Source organism: Mycteria americana, chromosome 2, assembly GCF_035582795.1.
Source record: "Mycteria americana isolate JAX WOST 10 ecotype Jacksonville Zoo and Gardens chromosome 2, USCA_MyAme_1.0, whole genome shotgun sequence".
NCBI lineage: Eukaryota > Metazoa > Chordata > Aves > Ciconiiformes > Ciconiidae > Mycteria > Mycteria americana.
In genome coordinates, this window is record NC_134366.1 from 170,949,284 (window position 1) to 170,969,229 (window position 19,946).

Here is a 19,946-nt window from a genome sequence, read left to right on the forward strand (position 1 = left end):
ATATAGTCAGACTAAGTTGTTTCTACAGTCAATAATCTACAGGGATGTTGAACTACTTGGGACTACAACCCTAAACTATATACAGTGTGAACAGCACAGCAGCAAGTTGCAATGGCAGAATATATGGCCAAATCAACCAAGAGTAAGCAGAGGCAAATTGAAGACCAGGACACCTATCTGCTCGCCTGTATTTAACAAGTAAGCCTCAGTTATCACTTAAATGTTTATCAGAGGCACAGGGAATAGAGCATTGGTTAGAGAGGAGATGGATTTAAGACAGGAGCTGCACAAAGTGAATCTTTGTGGGAGGATAAAATGGAATGAAAAAACTATAAAATATTGGAGGAGAACAGAAAAAAAAATGGCAGAAGGTTAAAGGGGGAATTAATTTGATGTTTGTTGCAGCAGCTCTGTGAAATCATGACAGGCTGAAAAGCACCTAACAGGAATACAACTCAAGAACAGTTTTGCAGACCAGTTCATTTTCTGTTCTGGATAAGTTACAGAGAAGCCTCAGATACTTTAGCTATGCTGGATATCTCCCATGAGAGGTATTTTTAAACAGTAATGATATCACATATTTTTACATTAATGTTCCCATCTCTATTAAGAGCAGTAAGTTTCAGTAAAGCCTTCTTTTAACAAATGCAAAATATTTGCTATCACTCACTTAGTTAAGATAATAAGTAGTAATAACTTCATCAAGAATTTGTGTAGAGAGTACACTGTGTGCCCAACCTCACACAGGAGGATTTGTTTCAAAAATAACAGAATTCAGTCATGACTCCCATCCCACTGCAGTAAGGCAATTTAAAAAATACCAGAGAAACAATTTTCCTACAATAATCTCCAGATGTACCTAAATAATAAAAAAGTGTATTTACTGTACAGAGCGCAACAACAGATGTGTGAGTTCATGATACCTCCATGTTTGGTTGCCACACTGATATTTCCTGAGGTCGATGGTTCCAGGAATCTGCTTGATCCAAGAGAGAAGCCTGCCCAGGATAAATGCTGCCTGCCATGGCTGGTATCCCATGAGAACCAGGGTAGCCAGACACCTTTGGGGGGTGGGGAGAAAAAAAAAAAAGAAAGAGTTATATTAATAAGACCTATGCTTCCCCATAATTAATAGCTTCCCCCCCCAAGGGAGCAAATATGAGAGCACAGAAATGACTCAATTCAAGCAGTCACTGAGAGGGAGGAGGAGGAGGGGAAGCAACATCAGAAGAAGGAAGCCAAGCCAAAATATGACACAAAACCTCTTTTTTAAGTCTTTGAGGATGCCTATCATAACAGTACCTACTATATACTATAGTTATATAGAACTATAACTTTTGAGGATAACTATAACTATTTGAGGATGCTTATCAAAACAGCAGCATTAGAAAGTATGTTTTGACCTCTGCGGCCAAGAAGATCAAAGGCCTCTGATGAACAAAAATAAACCTATCGATACATTTGTAAGAGCTACACATGCAGAGCTCTTATTCAAGTTAATAGGAGCCTGCACACACCACCCTACAGAGCCACATAAAAATGTACCCCCTAGTGTATGTTACAAGCTTAAGTCTTGAGTGACAGCATGTAATTAGTGTGCTTAGCTGCATGGCCTGAGAACTTCTCCACAGGAAAATCAAAGTAGTTCTAATGAGTCTGAAGTACTCATTAAAATACTGAAAACCTCCCCCCCTCTGTGGAGAAAAAAAAATCTCAACCGAGACTGCTGTATATGGCTGTAGCTTCGAACAAACCCAAGAATGCTTAAAGTACTTTCATGACAAACTTTTGTTTTAAATTTCTTCAGCAGTGTTAGGAAGAAAAGCAAAACCTGCGAGTATATGATGTTGTAGATCTAAAGGTGGCTATCAGCCAACAGAAAATAAAAATGTTTCAGAGAATCATCAGGGAGCAGAGTATCAATAAGCCCAAGGAAAGTCCACCAGTTAATGCCATTTTACAAGGCAAGTAATTTTACAGCTTAGCACAAATGTTAACACGAATACCACATTCCTTCAATAAATATGAAAACGTCTGACGTGTTTCATTGTAGTTTTAGGAATTTGAACACCATATCAGATATGAAAATACCTGCCATCTGGAATAAACTACCAGGCTCAGTTTGGGGTTTGTTCTGATGTAAAACAAAAACCATTTAACAGAACTGAATAAAAATAAACCGCGTTAAGAAGTGAATCAATCCCACCAGCTGCAACTGAGTTATAAACGCCACATTTGAAAAAATACATGCACAGTGTTAAATGTAATACCTGGTAGTGATTTGGCTGTACCATATGCTGGGGACTTGGATAAAACCCTTCACTGGATCTCGGACTGGGGTAACCAGGCCTACTGGGCTGTAAACATAAAGGAATTTTTAGAGTCTTTAGAAACAAAACCAAAACCAGAAAATTACTCTTTGGCGAGACAAACATTTATAGGTGGTGCACCACAAAAGCAAGCTCAAAAACCCCCTGAAATAAATATTCTAAAATGACTAACAGGTTTTTTTAAGCAAATAAAATTAAGTTTTCCTCCATTTTTGTTTTGAAATGGAAGCAGCTGAATTGTTTGCTAGGTACGTCAATAAATAATGCTTGCTCTGTGAATTCTTTGTGTATATTTAATTGCTTGCACTAAATGACCTGCTCTGTGCTGTTCAACTCTAGAGAAGACATCAGCTAAGAACAGAATTCTTAAATCAAGTTTCCAGGTGCAAATATTGCATTGTTTCTAAGTTCACAATCTGCAGTACATAAAGTTTTGCTATTAATTTGTTGCTTTTGTGACCGTTCCCAAAAGTAAATTCTTTTGCTTCAGCCAGAACACAAATCAAACTGGTTGGTTTAGCATGAGTATTTCCATGTGTTATTCTGAAGACTAAAGTTAGATCTGATAATTAACTTCTGTGTAACTAATTGCCTCAACATGGAAGGTGCTTTTGATCATAGTCTGAACTCCACAGCCACTTCATTATCCATGCTTTGTTTTGCAACCCATTCCCAGCCTAGAAAAAAACAAGACAAGAACTAGCTTCTATTATAGAAAGGACAGCTAAAGAACAGCTATCAAGAGTCTTTATCTGACTACCTTGCTTTACCCCTTCAGGAAAAGCGCAATATTTTACACGTAAACAAACAAGATGTATAATCACAGGAATACATGAGAAAAGTCACCAGAAAATTCAGACAGCACTATTACAAAAAACTGCATGAAAAGGAGCCTGGTTTTCTGCACACATTGAACATCTCATTCTTTTGCCAGAATAGGGATAGAAATTTCACGCTACTGAAAGAAGTAATGTTGGAAAATGTTGCTCAGAACAACATACTTTTATCTTCCAAGCAGAAGTGTTCTGTTATTTTGTTTGATATTAACCTCCAAAGGTGTATTTGGGGTTTTTTTTTGGATACGGAACAGTGCTGTTGGGTGTTTCAGGAGGAGAAAAACTAACCCAAAAGGGGGGGAAAAAAAGCCAAACCTCATCATTCTGCAAATGGGCTCCTTCAGTCCTTCTGGCAGTTAAAGATGACCATCACATTACTTTGAGATTGCAGAATTTTATCATCACTTTATGAAAAATGTCATTATCGTTCTGTACTAGGATCTTTTTTGTCTTACGTTTCTAACTGAAATGACTGTGAGACACAAGTAATTTCATAGTACCAATTGTGATATCTGTGAATTATTTGAGAACATGTATAAGTTTAAGGCTATAAATGAAATAAAGTTTAAGCCCTATAAAGACCTGAAACTTGCATAATGAACTGTTGGAAGAAAAAAATCAGTTGTCATCATTAGAAAATTAGATAATAAGAGATACTTAAAATCCCATATCTATGAAATTCAACTTGTTCAAATGTCAGTAGTATGCACATCTGTATTTTACACAAAAAGACTGTATAAAAAAAAACCTAACCAACAACTGCATCACATATACGGTGAGGACATACTGACTCCCTCAAAAAAGATATGCAGTGATTGAATTAATTTCAATCTTAACACATCTTTTGTCAAGTGTTTCAGTTCATACATCACACCCAAAGCTCTAACAATGATCAGTTCTAACACGGTGTAGCTCATATATTACATTAATAAAAGCTATTTATTCTATTTGGATTAGCCCCAAAGTCTGAAGACCAAACAAATTCTTCAAACAAGGTTGTCATAATTAAGTAGCATATTGTTCCAATTTATGCAGTTTATCTGCTTCTGTAACTCGGAACATTATCTGTTTATATATACACCAAATCCTGCTAGTTAATCTCAGATGACTAAATGGGTTGATGGATTGTTTGCCGTTTTTAACTCTGAAATGAAAGCAACAATTCCAGTACCCATATTTCTTGGTTGCCATAAAGGTATCAAAAGGCAGAACCAAGCTCAGAAATCTATCAGGCAACCACCTGGGTATGGGGTAACTAAACAAAATAAAAATACACTGCCTTCCTATGACTGTTGGGAGACGTGTGCAGCAGAAGGTGCCACATGAGTACTACCGAAATCATTATCTGCATCAGAGCTTGCGTAGAGAGCTACAGGAATTCATCGCAAACTGATCAGGACACAGATAATATTCCACATTACAGTGGTGACTGCAAAAAATTAAATTTTTCAAAATACAGGCTCGATCCTTCAAAGTGCAAAATAACTCCGATGAGAAGCAGACAAGTTACTGAGAGAAGAGAGTGCTCAGCAACTGGTGAGGTTAGACCACCACAGCTGCAGAACACATCAGCGACATCCAAACAGGACAGACATGTAATGAAACAAAATGAAGTGTAAACTAAAACACATAAGGTCCTTGGAAGCAAACCCCTAATTTTCTGTCCAGAATAAGGAAAATGCAATTAATTGATTTCTATCCTCTCACTGATGTGTTATAAATAGACTTCAGAGTGGTCTGAAAGCTCACTAGCTAACATTTCATAGGAATGCTACAAGAAAGAAGAATAAAGAAAAGGCCAGGAAACAATTTTGTGGCAACTATGGTAGTCTTTTACAAGTTAAACAACAAGAAACAGAAAATCGTTAGTGCAATATTATAGCATGGATCAGTTCTAATAACAGTTCGAGTAGAGCCGGGTCATTTCAGGCAACTATTAGCAGATGATGACAAAATTGGCCAGAATGCCGTTGTCTGAATGAACCCACCAAAGGAGGCTTTGAAGAAATAAATGGAATAAAAAGGATTTTTTTTATTGTTTTTTAAACACAAACATAATTTGCAGTCTTAACTACCTTGGGAGGAGCTTCATCTGATCCTCCTGAGTCCCAGGATACCGTAACTTGTCGCCTGGATTCCATTCTCATTCGTTCTTCTTGCTGCAGCTTCTCTTCCTCCAGTATTGTACTAAGAAAAACATTGTATTTAAGTAAAACTCCAGTTTGATGTCTAACAAACACCTCCCCAGAGCTCTCACACTATTCAGACTAATGAATACTATTCGACAAAATGATTGAGAACTGAAACACAAACTTATTTTACTTATACTGGTTAGGTTTCTGAAAATCAGTATCAGGAAGAAATACTTCTGTAGGATTACCAGCGTGCTTTTAAGAACAGAAGCAGCATCAAGTTTTTAGAAAGCTGTGGTTGATCTTGTACAAAAATTTTTTTGCATGTTAACAGTTCTTTTGATGTGTAATTACACAGAGAAATCCTCAAAGACAATAAATCGAGCACTTACTTGCATGAAAACTTATTTTTCACAACAAAATATTTTACTGAACTGCTGCAAAGGTTCAAAACAAACTGAAAATGTTCTTTACTGAAACTCAACAGAGCTTCAGTTCACTGGGATTTTTTTTTCTTTTTTTCAACAAAGCAGTCAGAAAACATTTTAAATCTATGTCTTCAGCTCTTACATTTTAGCCTAACCAGGAACACATTCAGCAAACAAATTTAGGAAAACAGAAATATCTGACAGTATTCACTCAGCTTCTAAACATTCAGGTCAAAAGGCTACATTTTCAACAAAGTACAAGACAGTAGTAAAACTAGTTTGCTACTTACCACTGTTCTGACTATTAAAAAGACTGTTTGAAGTTCAACGTGATACTGCTGCCTCCACAGCAGCCTCCTCCCAGTTCTGCTATGTGGATTATTAATGTTGGATATTTGCCATTTGAAAAATACTCAGAATGAAGCTTTGAAATAGGGAGCTGCAAATTCGTTGGAGCTGCACGCTACATGGATATTCTGGAGATGTGAGTAGGGTAGATTATTTACATATCGATATCCCTGGTATAGAGATAATCCTGTAAAGGAGCTATTTCAGCTTCTTTATCACTCAAGAGTTTCGAGAAACAAAGCTAGGTTCTGAGTTTATCATCTCCTGTTCAGTCTGCTAAATAACCACCCAGAATTACTCATGGAGGGGATGAGATCAACTACAGTAATCTATTCTAATCTTGGAACTTTACTGCTTATTTCAAGAATAAATTCCTGCTTGGTTGGAGACAAGAACTTTGCTTTTCCTTACTCAGCCAAAAAAAAAAAAAAAAAATCTATGCCACTTTAAAAAGCACGGAAGTCATCTCATCTCACTGCAGCTAAACCAAGTTTATAAGTATTGCTGCAATTTCAATCCATCATTGCTGAAGTAACACAAGAATGTGGAACAAAAACAAAATCAGACAAGTTATTTGCAAAAGTCATCCTGATATAACTTCCACGGAAACACAGCTACAGCCCAACGGAGGGAAGTAAAAAGAGAAAATCTTTCCATTTTACCTCTCCCTTCTGAATAAGGAAAAGGAAATATTTCCTACTTGAACCCACGAAGAACTAGCAAAAACCCACTGCTTTAAAGCTAGGTCACACTTCAGATATTCAGCATGCATTTTTACGTAGCATGAGAAATCAGCCAACATGCATCCATAGCCATAAGCCATGATTATGATCTTTCAAGAAATACCTCAAGATTTAAAAAAAACCACAACAAAACAACACCAAAAAAATCCACCGATATTGCATGAATAAAAAATAGATTTTAAACAAAGCTGTTGATACAGTAGTTGCTCTAATCTAAGCAAAAGAATGGAACAGGAATCGGCTAAAAGCAGCTGACTAAATTTAGAGATGGCTTATTGACAATTTGGGGCCACGGGTATAATTTGTCACAGCACAGTCCTGTTTTTCCATAAAAAGGAATGAAACACCAATACCCATCTGCCTTGCTATCAAAGCCATTTTATCTGTGGTGTCACAGTATTCAATACAATACCATTAACTTCAATCACATCACTGGAAATGACAAATTTTGCCTGAAATTACTTGTTTTTCATAACATTGGCTCAGCTTTTTGCCTTACAACTCTATTTCATCCCACCCTGCTCTTTCGTCCCCTGTATCATCAAGGAGGTCCTTTCCCCAGCAACCCAGTAAGTAGCCTGGTCAAAGGCTGATCAGCTGCAGCAGAATTTGTACTTGGATGCCCTTGAGTACTGCTGACAAGAATATAAAATAGAAATGCCTCAGAGAAGCATTACTCGAAAAAACACAAAGAATATAAATGACTCACAGAAATGTCTTTGTTTTTACAAAGGGAAGACCAATCCATAGACGGAGTGAAAGCGTGCCAAGAGATATTTTTGACCTTTTCTCAATGCAGCTGCTCAAGTACTCTGAACAGTTTATTAGAATTTGCACAAGGTCAGGGAAGTCAGATCTAGGCATATTTTCCCAAACTGCACATATTTTTAGCAGCAAAGAGGAGCAAGCAGAGAAGTGTTTCTATTCATATGATTTCCCTAGCAAATCATGAGGTAGTACAGACAAACTTAACTAATCTTCTTGGCTAGGTTAAGTCTGATGAAAAATCTCAACTATTAAATGTTTGCATAATTGATTAACTTATTTCATTTACAAAGAATCTTTTTACTGAAATTGGCCTGTGACATTGAAAAGGAAACATTTACTGGGAGCTGCAGCGTAGGATTATCTGAAATACTAACATGTATCCTTACATTTCAAAAGGCACAGCAATACCAGTGTTTGCTGCTACGGTGGTGCGGGAGCCAACAGTAAGTGCTGACCCTGAACAAGCAGCTTCTTTTTTTCTCTCTGTGGTCTCCGGATCTTCCCATGCCGCCCTAATTTAAAAGCACTTTCATATGGGTATTATTCCTAATGGTCACTGTCAAAGAGCAAAAGGCTAACAAAGCATTTTGCAACTTCCATCACTGTATTTCAGGTACTTGCTAAAATATTTTTTTGGCAGGATGCCATGAAAGGAGAGAACTCAAACTACTCTCACTCTTAACAGTTTTGTTTCCTTTATTTACAAGCGACATCTTGTTGTGGTTTAACCCCAGCTGGCAACTAAGCCTCACACAGTCGCTCGCTCACTCCCCTACCCAGTGAGATGGGGGAGAGAATCAGGAGGGTAAAAGTATGAAAACTCATGGGTTGAGATAAAGACAGTTTAATAGGTAAAGCAAAAGCCACGCACACAAGCAAAATAAGGAATTCATTCACTCCTTCCCATGGGCAGGCAGGTGTTCAGCCATCTCCAGGACAGCAGGGCTCCATCACATATAACAGTTACTTGGGAACACAAACGCCATCACTCCAAATGTCCTCCCCTTCCTTCTTCCTCCCCCAGTTTTATTGCTGAGCATGATGCCATATGGTATGGAATAGCCCTTTGGGCAGCTGGGGTCAGCTCTCCCAGCCGTGTCCCCTCCCAACTTCTGGTGCCCCCCCAGCCTGCTTGCTGGTGGGGTGGGGTGAGAGGCAGAAAAGGCCTTGACTGTGTGTAAGCACTGCTCAGCAACAGCTAAAACATCCCTGTGTTATCAACACTGTTTCCAGCACAAATCCAAAACATAGCCCCACACTAGCTACTGTGAAGAAAATTAATTCTACCCCAGCCCAAACCAGCACACATTCTCAAGACCTACATCAAATGCAGTCACAAAAAGGCTCAAGTCCAGTTCTTGTCAGTTAATTATCTTACTGTTGTCATAAAAACAGACTTTAAAAGCATAACTATTTTTTTTTCCTTTTTTTTTTTTTGCATTCTTTTTAGAGCTGTATTTAGTATGTGACCTGCAGCACTGGGATGCTAGTGGGGTCATCCACTGTGTTAAAACCTGTGCTTCTTCATCAGTGACCAACAGAGGGCTGGACTCACACTCTTACCACAGCAGCGAGCGATACAACTGCTCTTTATTTTGCTATTTTTAGTAGACAGAAAGCGTTAGCATTAGCTACCTTATATAAAACTCAATTCAGTGATGCAGTGAAAATGTCATGCAATTACATTAATTTGAAAGCTCAAAATTAAAATCCAGCATCACCTCCAATACAAAAACCCCCAGTTTTAACAGAATTACCAACCAAAGGGATACTCAGGGCACCACAACTTGCAAGCACAAGCCTGGGAGCTGACTTGTAAGAAAACCTGTGAGTATACTGGTGCTACTTTAGCAATACACACCTGCAGCATATTGAACATAGCAAAGTATACATTAAATTTAATAATACACACATGTATGAAATAGTCTATGGTTATAGTGAGTGTACGAATATAGTATAGTAAGCGTACGGTTCTAGTAAGCGGCTACGAGTCATTCTGAGGAGAAATGCTGTAAAAGTGATACTGCATGATGTGGGTACATTAAACACTTTGCAAAGGGCCTCTTATATTATTTACCATGTAGTGAAAGACTAAAAATCTCTTCTACACATAAATCAGCAAGGCAACACACGCTTCCTGATTAAAATACCACAGATTCTAATTCTGGCCCAGTCAGTGACAGAATCGCAGGAGTAGCAGGGTAGCACCACACTTTCCTGACTTAGTCTCACTTTCACCACCCCCCAAAATTGAAAAAGGGACCTAGGATGCAAGGAGGAATTAACTTTGGAAATCCACTATCCACCCATTTGTTTCTCATTTGTTTCTGTGTTTGCTGCGAAGACTAACTTATCCCTATCCACTTTGGACAGATTCAGTGCTATAAAATATCAGGCCTTATCACTACCCTAATAACACTATCTAAATTCTACAGAAATCAGCATCTTTGCATTGCTCAAGCAGCTGCAAATAAAGTTTGTGCAAAGCAGATGTTACTATGAAATGGGAAAAGCATCAAATAACAAACAGAGAACACACGAAATGCTTATGCTCCCATCAGTGCTATTTCAGATGCAGAAAAGAAGTTTTTTCCCAAAGCCATGGACTTTTTCTCATTAAAACAGAGAGGAACGTTGCGGTGCTGTATCATTGGCTTCAAGCAAACAACTAGTCTGCTCTCAGCTTGAGAAGACTACCCTGGATAGGATCCAGAATGAGCAGCAGCAACACCACACAGAAAAGGCCACCAGGGAAAAAGCTTGTTTTTGTAAGTTCATGGGAATTTGAGTTTTGAAACACAATCTTTCCTAGCTGCCTGAGATTGCCTCATCATAAGGGAACTGGCAACCTCTCAACGAGAGGCTGACTGTCTGTGAGCAGCACAAAGAAGCCCTAAGGACGACCGTGCTGCCTAACTTCCAGGAGATAAAGGTCACCAGTTTGGAGTGGCAGAAAACTCTCTGCTTTGGTGAGAAGAGAATAAAAACTGGATTTTAGGGTTGCTGTGACCCCAGGAGAAAGCTTGTCCTCTAAACAATGCTTCAAATCTCCTAGCATGACTAAAGGAGCAAAAAACCACCCCCCTCAGTGCATTTTCCATCTAGAACCAGAGAATCGTTTAGGTGGGAGGGACTCCTGGAGGTCCTGAGTCCAATCTCCTGGTAAAGCTGGGCTCCATGCACGGCAAGGTCAGGTTGCTTGGAGCCTTTTCCAGCCAAGGTTTGAAAGTCTCCCAGCATCCAGAGTCTTTCTGGGTGACCTGTTTCAGAGCTTACCCACTCACACTGGGAAACACTTTGATTTATAACTAATGAGAATTTGCCTTGCTGCATGTCGTGAGTGTTGGTTGCCATCCTTTGGTTGTGCATTTCTGAGGAGAGTCAGGCTCTTGGGCACTGATCTATCCTATTATCTGGCAATATCGTTCCACCTCTTTCACTTTTTTCCCCCCTCTTCCCCCTCCAGACTCATGCTGTTATTATAAGTGTTGCTGCTGTCACTCTCTCTCTGAGTACAGCCTACATTTATTTCACCCCCCAACACAATTACTTTTACTCTGCATTTACTCATCCTCTTCACTTGCTGGTGAGATACTCTCCCTGCCTGGATTTACACACCGTAGCCATCTTCCTAGTCACATTTTTTTAGGGCTTCATTCTCCTCCGTGCCAGTCAGCTGTAAGTTCTCAGTACAATCTGACTGCAAATTAAACACAATCCTATTCTTCCAGGGCCAAAAAAAGGAAAAAGCAAGTGAATTGCCAATTGCCACCTATTACCCAAATCACGCAACTGTGTCATATCTTTTCCTTGCAATCCTTACCAAGCTTTACCAGTCCTTCCTTTGCAGTTAACTCCACGCAGTCAATAGCATAAGTTCTTTGTGAGAAGGGCTACGTTGTCCTCTAGCTATGTAAATTATTAGTCTGCGCAGGACCTCCCAGAGTAACAGATGGCGGAACCGTATGACATTTTAAGAAATAGGAAAAAACTTAAAGGTAGCTAAGTTATCCATATAGCAACTCTGAAACAGCATCATAATTATACTAAAATTGTCCTTTTTTTAAACCACCTATGAATTATCTTGTACCATGAACATCCAGTGACAGCACAAAATGATATGAAAATAAAGCATGCCACAAAACATAACTTTGAAACAAGATGTAAGATGAAACTGAAGAATTTGGCAATGAATTACAACAAATCCAAGAGTGGATTTACTGTGTACAGTACCTACATATTATTTGAAGCTTATATTGACTTAGGCAAAATAGATACTGAGCACTCATAAAATCCTAACGGTGGTCACAAATATCAAATTTGTCTACACAGTACCTCAGTGATGTTTCAAAGTTTAACTATCACTCCCATTTTGTGGCTGGTGGAATGGAGATATGGACACTGGAAGAAATTATTGCAAAATCAACTAGGGTGTGAATTTAGACTGGTCTCAAAAGTGTGTGCTCACATTTATTCCAAGATAAACATAAGGTAGTCTATATCCTGGTTTACAAAGGGCAAAGGAATTCCTAGTTAATGACGCTGCATTTATTGCAGGCTCTGCGACTGCGCAGACACAGCTGCCACGGGGCAACTAGTGTGCTGCATGTGTTATGAAAATAACTTTCAACAGCACTCATCTGATGGTTCATTTAAGAAAGGATAGATTTCTACCCCAAAACTGTATACTGCATGTTTGACTAAGTAATCATCCTAAATTCTTTCCACCCCCCTCCCCAAGGATTGTGGCACACGTAGCTAAAATTATAAACAAATTGCGAGTGAAATCTGAAGTTTTTCTTGGGAGAGAAAGGTGATTCACATTTCCAATTATCTGAATTTATTGCCTAGTCTAATTTTCTCCAATAGATAAAGTCCAGATTTCCAAAAGAGTACCAACAACCTGGCCTTCTGAAGATAAAACTTATTACCCTATGTCTTGCATTTTCCACAGAAAGAAAATACTGTAACAGAAGATACAGTGAAAATAAATATTTCTGAACAAGGAAATGACCTTTCAGAAGTATAACCCTACCTGAGTTGTGCTTTAAGTTCAGTAAACCTGGGTCGTCTACTAGGGTCGTATGCCCAGCACTTGGTCATAAGGCTGTAGAGGGTAGGAGGGCAGTTTGGAGGCATTGGGAGCCGCTCACCATTCTCAATTCGCCCAATCACATCATTGTTCTTCACTCCCTGGAAGGGCTTTACCCCATGCATTAGGATCTCCCACATACACACACCTGAGAAACACACACAAAAAAATTTTCCCCAGCGTCAGCAAACAACAAAACATGTTAAAAAAAGAAACAACCCCCCACTTTGTACAGCCAAACAATGCTATTTCTTCGGAAATGTCTAGCTAGGGAATTGGTTTGGACTTACCGTCTGGCAGCAGAGAGGAGTGATGTGCAGTAGGATTATGCAGGCAGTACCAACCTGAACTATTTATGAGGAAGCATGACCCACAGCTGGCTCACGGCAGCCTGGCTTCACATTTAGCTACCTTTTACCTACTGTAAATCAGAATGGTTGCTCATATTCAAATCTACTTTTTTATGAGGTAGAATGAGCTGTGTTTGCTTTTCCCTTTGACTAGTTCCAGCTGGCTTGTCTCAACAGGTAGAGCGTATTTTCACTTTGAGGGTGTTTTAATGCTGGCATTGATCCAAATTTTTTGTGCTGAAACTATGTAATAAAGCAGTTTCTGTTGAAACTATGTTAAAAGCACAAAGGGAAAAATGGTCTGTTGGTTTAGGATTGGCCAGAATGTTCCATAGACTTCATTTTTCTAACTCTGACTGTACTAGAATTTTCTTCAAACTGTTATAAACCTGCTAAAATTCACATACCCTTCACTTAAAAACATTCAAATTTTATTTTGTAAAGAGGGTGAACCCTTACTTGTCTGTCCTGCTCTTATTTCAAGTCTCATCATCTTTGTTCCTTTACACAGCCTATTTTTGTTCAGTCTGTCCAGACGAGCAGTTTGGACCAGTTTGAGCACAGGTGATCAGATTCATATAAAAACTTGCATATTTAGGAAAAAAGATCAAGGCTTCAGGATATTCCCATTTACCCTTATTTTTACTCAGCTTCTGGTCGTATTTTGTAAGCTAGCAGGAGCTATGAAAGACAAATTAAGTGGGAATTTAGCATTAAAGATCTGGAAACAGGACATCATGTAGGCTGATCTATGTATGCATTAAGCAAGGAAGCAGGCATATGACCATAAAAGTGAAAATATAAAATAGAAACAGCAAAGAACAATGGTGTAACAAAAAGAAATCAGAGGGGAAAACAACAGTAAAAAAACCTAACTCCGTTATGACTATGACCTAATTTCCTTGTACCTCCATTTCTGCCAGCTTCTTACTAGAGGCAAAAAGGCACATGAAACTTTAGGCTTACTGAGCAGAAAAAGGAAACAGAGAGATGGAAAATGTGCTGGAAGAAACCGTATTTTCAGAAAGTACAGTAAAAACAGTGCCAAATATCTGGAAATTATTCATTTACAGGAGTTAAAATGAAACATTGCACTTCTCCAACAGAACACTTAAGAAACCCCACCATTTGCTATTCACTTACCAAACATCCACACATCGCTTGCTGAGGTAAACCGTCGGAAGTTGATTGACTCTGGAGCCATCCATTTGATAGGTAATTTTCCTTTGGAAGCTACAGGGAAGGCAAGACAAGGCAGACTTTTATTCCTACTACTGAGCTCAAACATAGATTTTGTTCTCAGCGAAATAACTCATAGGCAAAATCCATCTCCAGTGAAGCACTTCAACTATCAAATTTTGTACAAGAGATTTCTGCACTGTCTGACCAGTTCTGCTGGTAGTCCTCTATCTAGAGAGAAGAGCAGCACTTTGCCTAAATATTCAGACCGATTGAGCTCCTTTAAGTTAATTCTTATTTCAAGATGAAACTATTGCAGTTAAGAAGGTACTGCCACCAAATCTGAAACCATCACAAAATCTCAGCAGGGGAGTAGGCGTTTTTAAATGATTCATAAAAAAAGGGTAGGTTGTTTGGCCTTACATAAAACAGAAAAAAGAACCAACAAAAAACAATATAATCCTCCAAACCTCCCAATAAAGCCCCCAACAACAAACCCCAAAAGCACAACAAGAAATGATCATGTCAACAGTATTCCCCCTCTCCTGTCAGCAATTAAAATGACGATATATAGCTCACAGTGATACGAGACAAATGAAACCAGGAAACATAATGAAGTGTAAGGGGACAGATAAAGGTTATTTTAAAATACATGACTGAAACTAGAAATATGTTGAAGATTAGATTTGTGAATACATGGTTTCATAATATACACCAGATTTAAAATGATACTGTTTGGTACCCTACATGCAATCTCTACTCCCCTGCTGTATTTCCCATCTATCAGGCACCGCAGGACATCTAACAGCTGCTGGAGCCACTTAAGATCAGTATTCCATCCAAAATGGGGGAAAACGTAGGCTTCAAAGACTTTTTTGTACTGAACCTCCCTAGTCCAGTGGCATTTGAAGTATGCAGCATACAATGACAGCACAAACTCAAAATTTATCTGTAGGTAACCTTGAACTCATTGTAGGCTACCTATATTATGCCATGAATATGAATATTATCTCAAACAAGCCTCAAATCTGGATAATCTTCTAAAAAGAGTGAAGAAATCACTATAAACTTGTCCTAAAAAGCAGAATTTTACCTACACATGAATTTCCTACTTTTTGCAACTTAAAGCAGACCTTGTAATTCTTCTTCTTAAGTATACATGTAGGAATTTACTGCCATCTATTAAATTGTTGAATAGCTTGCCTTTTTATACAAATAGAACAGCTAGACCAAGAAAACCTGGTTAATTCCTTTTGACAACAAACTCAGTATTGTGAGAAGCAACTGTGTTCTAACTGGCCTGCAAGAAGGATCCAGAGTGCCAGCTTACCTTTATAGTAAGTACTGTCTTCCATGTATCGGGATAAACCAAAGTCACCTAATTTCACACAGTCAGCGGCAGATACCAGCACATTTCTAGCAGCAATATCCCTGCCAAACAGAGGAGACGTTATTTCTAGTAATTTAGAAACTTAAAGTGGTGAAATATCATTTGAAAAAAACTATTAAAACCCAGAAGTATCAAACGCCTTCGAAAGGACTGAATTATTTTTCTAGTCACGGTTTGTGTGTGCATGTACAGAAAAAGACGACTACGTATTTGTCTACTGATTCTGAGAAGCTTGCAGAAATGCTGCAGTACATTTGATCCTTATGAGTAATAGCTGTTGTCCGGAAGTATAACCGTCAATGTCAACATCAGAGGAAAAAGTTTTAGTCTTCATCTATTTAAATACCACAGACTAACAATTTTTGGCAATTAGAATTGACGGAAAGAAAAAAATCTGCCTCCTGACCCTCCAAAGGTAAGGAATTGGTTTAAGATCTCAGTCCTGTAAGAGGCTTCCTCATAAGAAGCTCAGTTTTTAGTGATGCCACAGGGATTATGAAAAGACTTGGGCATTTTTCTCCTGCAGTTTCCCAGGTGAGACACCCCGCCTTACGTGTCTGTTGATTCTGGATTTCAGCAGGCTTGACTAAGGATTGACAGATTGAGCTTTGAGCAGTGAAGTAAGTACAGCAAACTGAGCGGTGCTACTTCCTCCCATTTCAGTACAGTATGAATAAGTTATATTTTGAAATTTTATTGCTAGAGTTAAAATAAACAGCTACTTGGCCAAAATTCTGGTATCTGTAACAATCATAAGGGTCTGTTATTTACAATGTTTTTATATACGTATCTATGTATATATACATACCTAATACTTACATATACATGTGTTTGTATGTACAATAAACACAACACGTATCTAGAATTTGAATGTAAGTATTTTAACACAAATAAAATGCTCAAGTTCAAAATGAAATGGTACGTGATAATTGGAGTGCTGTGAATTTTTAATTGCATACAATAAGAGGCTAAAGCCAATCTCTTCTCCCTAGAAAGCTCATGTTCAAATTCAAGGGAATAAAATTCAAAACATACCTAGAAAGAAATGTAGGTTCACTTTCTGGCTAAGCAAGTACTTGTATTCTATAAATATTTTGTTTTCCCTGCTGTTTACTTAAGAAGCCAGCTGCCCCTTGTTTTGCTTTTCTGTATTTGGAAGATAACAGCTTTAAAAAATATTGTAACCACAAAGCAACGACTCAGCTGAAATCTATTCCGAATAAAATGTGGCACCATCTCCAAGTCACTCTCGGTGTGGGCCAGCAGGTGTCACTCTTGAAAAGGGCGTAATTTTGGTGACAGCATTTGAAAAAATCACATACTAATTAATATGGAGACTGACATGAAACACATAAATGGATTTTAGGAGGTTCAAAGTACTGCTGCTACACATTCATCATAAGTCAAGAAAAAGAAACAGAAAAGGAAGGCTTCAAAGAATCCAACCATATGTTGTGAGTGTTTTGTCTTCACTTAAGCAAGTGTATCTAATAGCCAGAATACTGCCAGTCAAAAATCTGGTGATCTGGGACACCTCGTGTTCCCTGAAATTTCAAGTAGTTACATATAAAAATACACATGTACACATATATATATGTATAAAATCTTACCTATGTACAAATCTTTTGCTCTCTAAGTAAGCAAGTGCTGTGCTAAGCTGGTAAGCGTACAGTATCAGAGAGGCCAGATCCAAGCTGTATTTTCTTAGTTGCAAAAATGATCTCAACTTTTTGCACAAAGGAGGAAGAAAAAGGAAAGAAGTTAGGACAAAAAAATAACAAATTTGAACAAGGTATATCTCAAATTGTAAATTTTACACGAGAATCAGTGGGCATGCTTTCCCTTAAGACCGGATAAGGAGAGAAAATCATATGCCACGAAGAAATTTGACTCTGGGTTAAATTCAAGCAGTTTTTTCTACATGAAAACTGTTAGCCAAACAAACAAAAAAACCTGCGCATTGCTTTCAGGCTCCTTTTGAAGACTGACAGCATATACTGCTGCTGTTCTATACTGCTGCTGTTCCAGAGTAAAGCACTCCTGGACTTTATGCATTCTTCTCTTGAGAACCATGCACGTTTTTGGCCTAAATAACTTCAGAACAAAGCAGTACCTGACCAATCCAAACACCGATTAGATAGGCATTGTTTTGGAAGCATTAATTTTAATTTACATTTGCTAAAACAACTGGATTTAGCTCAGAGTAGTCAATATCAATGCAGAATTTTTATAAGCTATATTCCTACTATAAGGCAGTTAGCACCTAATGGAAGGTGGCACTAGAGTCTCATTATAAATTAAAACAAGGCTTTGAAAAGTTACGTAGGCACTGGAAAGGAAATCTGTCATTTTTGACACAAAAGGACTTCTGCACTACAGGTTTTTCTGCCTTTTTTTCTTCTTGGACAACATACTGCAGTTTGATAATTACAATGACTACCTTACAGTGCAGTAAGAAATATCACTTCAGCTCACATTTTCAAAAACACATAGCCTACAGAAAACAAATCAATTATAAAAATCGAGATCTAGTTTTGTTTAAACTATTCATCCAAAAGACATAATAATGAGGAAAGCAATCTTATCTAGAGTCTCCTCTGCAGAGACTGTACAGAAAAAAAACCCTAAGAAATTCAGTGTTCCAAGGGAAAACGCAGTATTATTCAGGAAGAATAAAAGATGTATCACATAATTTCACTTCTAGAAGGTATGTTTGCAAATGCTGTTTAAATTATATTCCATTATCATCATCTTGGCATAGGTCATGCTCTCACTCTGGAACAGCAGTTGAAGTTTCTGAAAACTATGACTAAATCACTTTGGTATGAGCTGATGCAGTTCCCTCAGTGGAGGATTTTGTGGCAAATTCTGCCACTCCTGTTTCTGAGTCCATAATCCTACAAACAAGTATGATACCACATTTGAGGAGAGTGCCTTTGTGTTAGTACCGAGAAGGGATTTTTTCAGTCTTTTGTAAAGGTATCTGTGAGCTAAAAGAGAGAAGACCAAAGTTGCATGAGGATTTTTCATACCTCTCCAAGTGTACAGAGCTCCATGATTATCCAAACTGGGTTTTCTGTAATAACTCCAATGAGCTTCACAATGTGAGGATGATCAAATTGACGCATCGTTACTAAAAGGAAAAGAAACAAGTTGGTGTGTTACATAAAACCTTTTTAAAAAAATAAAAATAAAAATGTCAGATAAGAAGCACTTAGTCTATGCCAAGAAAATATAATCACAGTTCTGCAAGACTTGAAACAACTACTTGCAAGCAATAATGTCTGGTCATTTGATGTTCTGCGGGCAGTACGAAACACTGCTTGCTTTAGTGGTACTATTCTTCACTCACAAAAAGTAAACTGCTGTGGAAGGTGCAAGTCAAGTCAGGCTCTCTGGCTCTTCCACCCTGGTTGAGCATAACATAAGTTAACATAATGACCTATCGTGACCAATTAACCTGTGCCTTTCTACTGGAAGAGAAGGAAGGAAAAAACATATAATTCAATGTCTGGAAAAAACGTGTGTCAGTTTATGACACAAACAAAAATCTCATTTAATGATTACATTCACATCTCATTTTATTTTCCACGGACTCAAATAGCTTTTCAGTCTCAGCAGTGCCTTCACAATACATTTTACACAATAAGACATACAAATCATAGAATGGTTTCGGTTGGAAGGAACTTTAAAGATCATCTCGTTCCAACCCCCCTGCCATGGTCAGGGACACCTTCCACTAGACCAGATTGCTCAAAGCCCCATACAACGTGGCCTTGCACACCTCCAGGGATGGGGCATCCACAACTTCTCTGGGCAACCTGTTCCAGTGCCTCACCACCCTCAGAGTAAAAAAATTCTTCCTTATATCTAATCTAAATCTACACTCTTTCAGTTTAAAACCGTTACCCCTTGTCCTATCACTACACTCCCTGACAAAGAGTCCTTCCCCATCTTTCCTGTAGGCCCCCTTCAAGTACTGGAAGGCTGCTATAAGGTCTCCCTGGAGCCTTCTCTTCTCCAGGCTGAACAACCCCAACCCTCTTAGCCTGTCCTCATAGGAGAGGTGTTCCAGCCCTCTGATCATCTTCGTGGCCCTCCTCTCAACCTGCTTGAGCAAGTCCATGTCTTTCTTATGCTGCAGGGCCCAGAGCTGAACACAGTACTCCAGGTGGGTTCTCATGAGAGCCAAGTAGAGAGGGAGAATCACCTCAGGTGATTGTCAGTCTCTTTTCCCAGGTAACAAGTGATAGGACCAAGAGGAAATGGCCAAAAGTGGCACCAGGGGAGGTTTAGATTGGATATTATGAAAAATTTTTTCATCGAAAGGGTTATCAAGCATTGGAACAG

At 38.5% G+C, this 19,946-nt stretch overlaps 1 protein-coding gene across 9 annotated transcripts in view; it reads right to left on the minus strand.

Annotated features, from left to right (window-relative positions):
* The window catches only part of PTK2 (protein tyrosine kinase 2), a 234,230-nt gene that overhangs the window by 27,212 nt on the left and 187,072 nt on the right, over positions 1-19,946 (minus strand). For 8 of the 9 annotated variants that reach the window (XM_075495342.1, XM_075495336.1, XM_075495337.1 and 5 more), the window contains 8 exons: positions 18,629-18,729; positions 17,207-17,322; positions 15,537-15,637; positions 14,171-14,260; positions 12,621-12,825; positions 5,242-5,353; positions 2,271-2,357; positions 924-1,061 (listed from right to left, as the gene is read on the minus strand). In XM_075495342.1, coding sequence (XP_075351457.1) covers positions 924-1,061; positions 2,271-2,357; positions 5,242-5,353; positions 12,621-12,825; positions 14,171-14,260; positions 15,537-15,637; positions 17,207-17,322; positions 18,629-18,729 — 950 coding nt within the window. Of the gene's footprint in view, positions 1-923; positions 1,062-2,270; positions 2,358-5,241; positions 5,354-6,016; positions 6,317-12,620; positions 12,826-14,170; positions 14,261-15,536; positions 15,638-17,206; positions 17,323-18,628; positions 18,730-19,946 lie in introns of those variants that run through there. The other variant, XM_075495345.1, reaches the window with a different exon arrangement.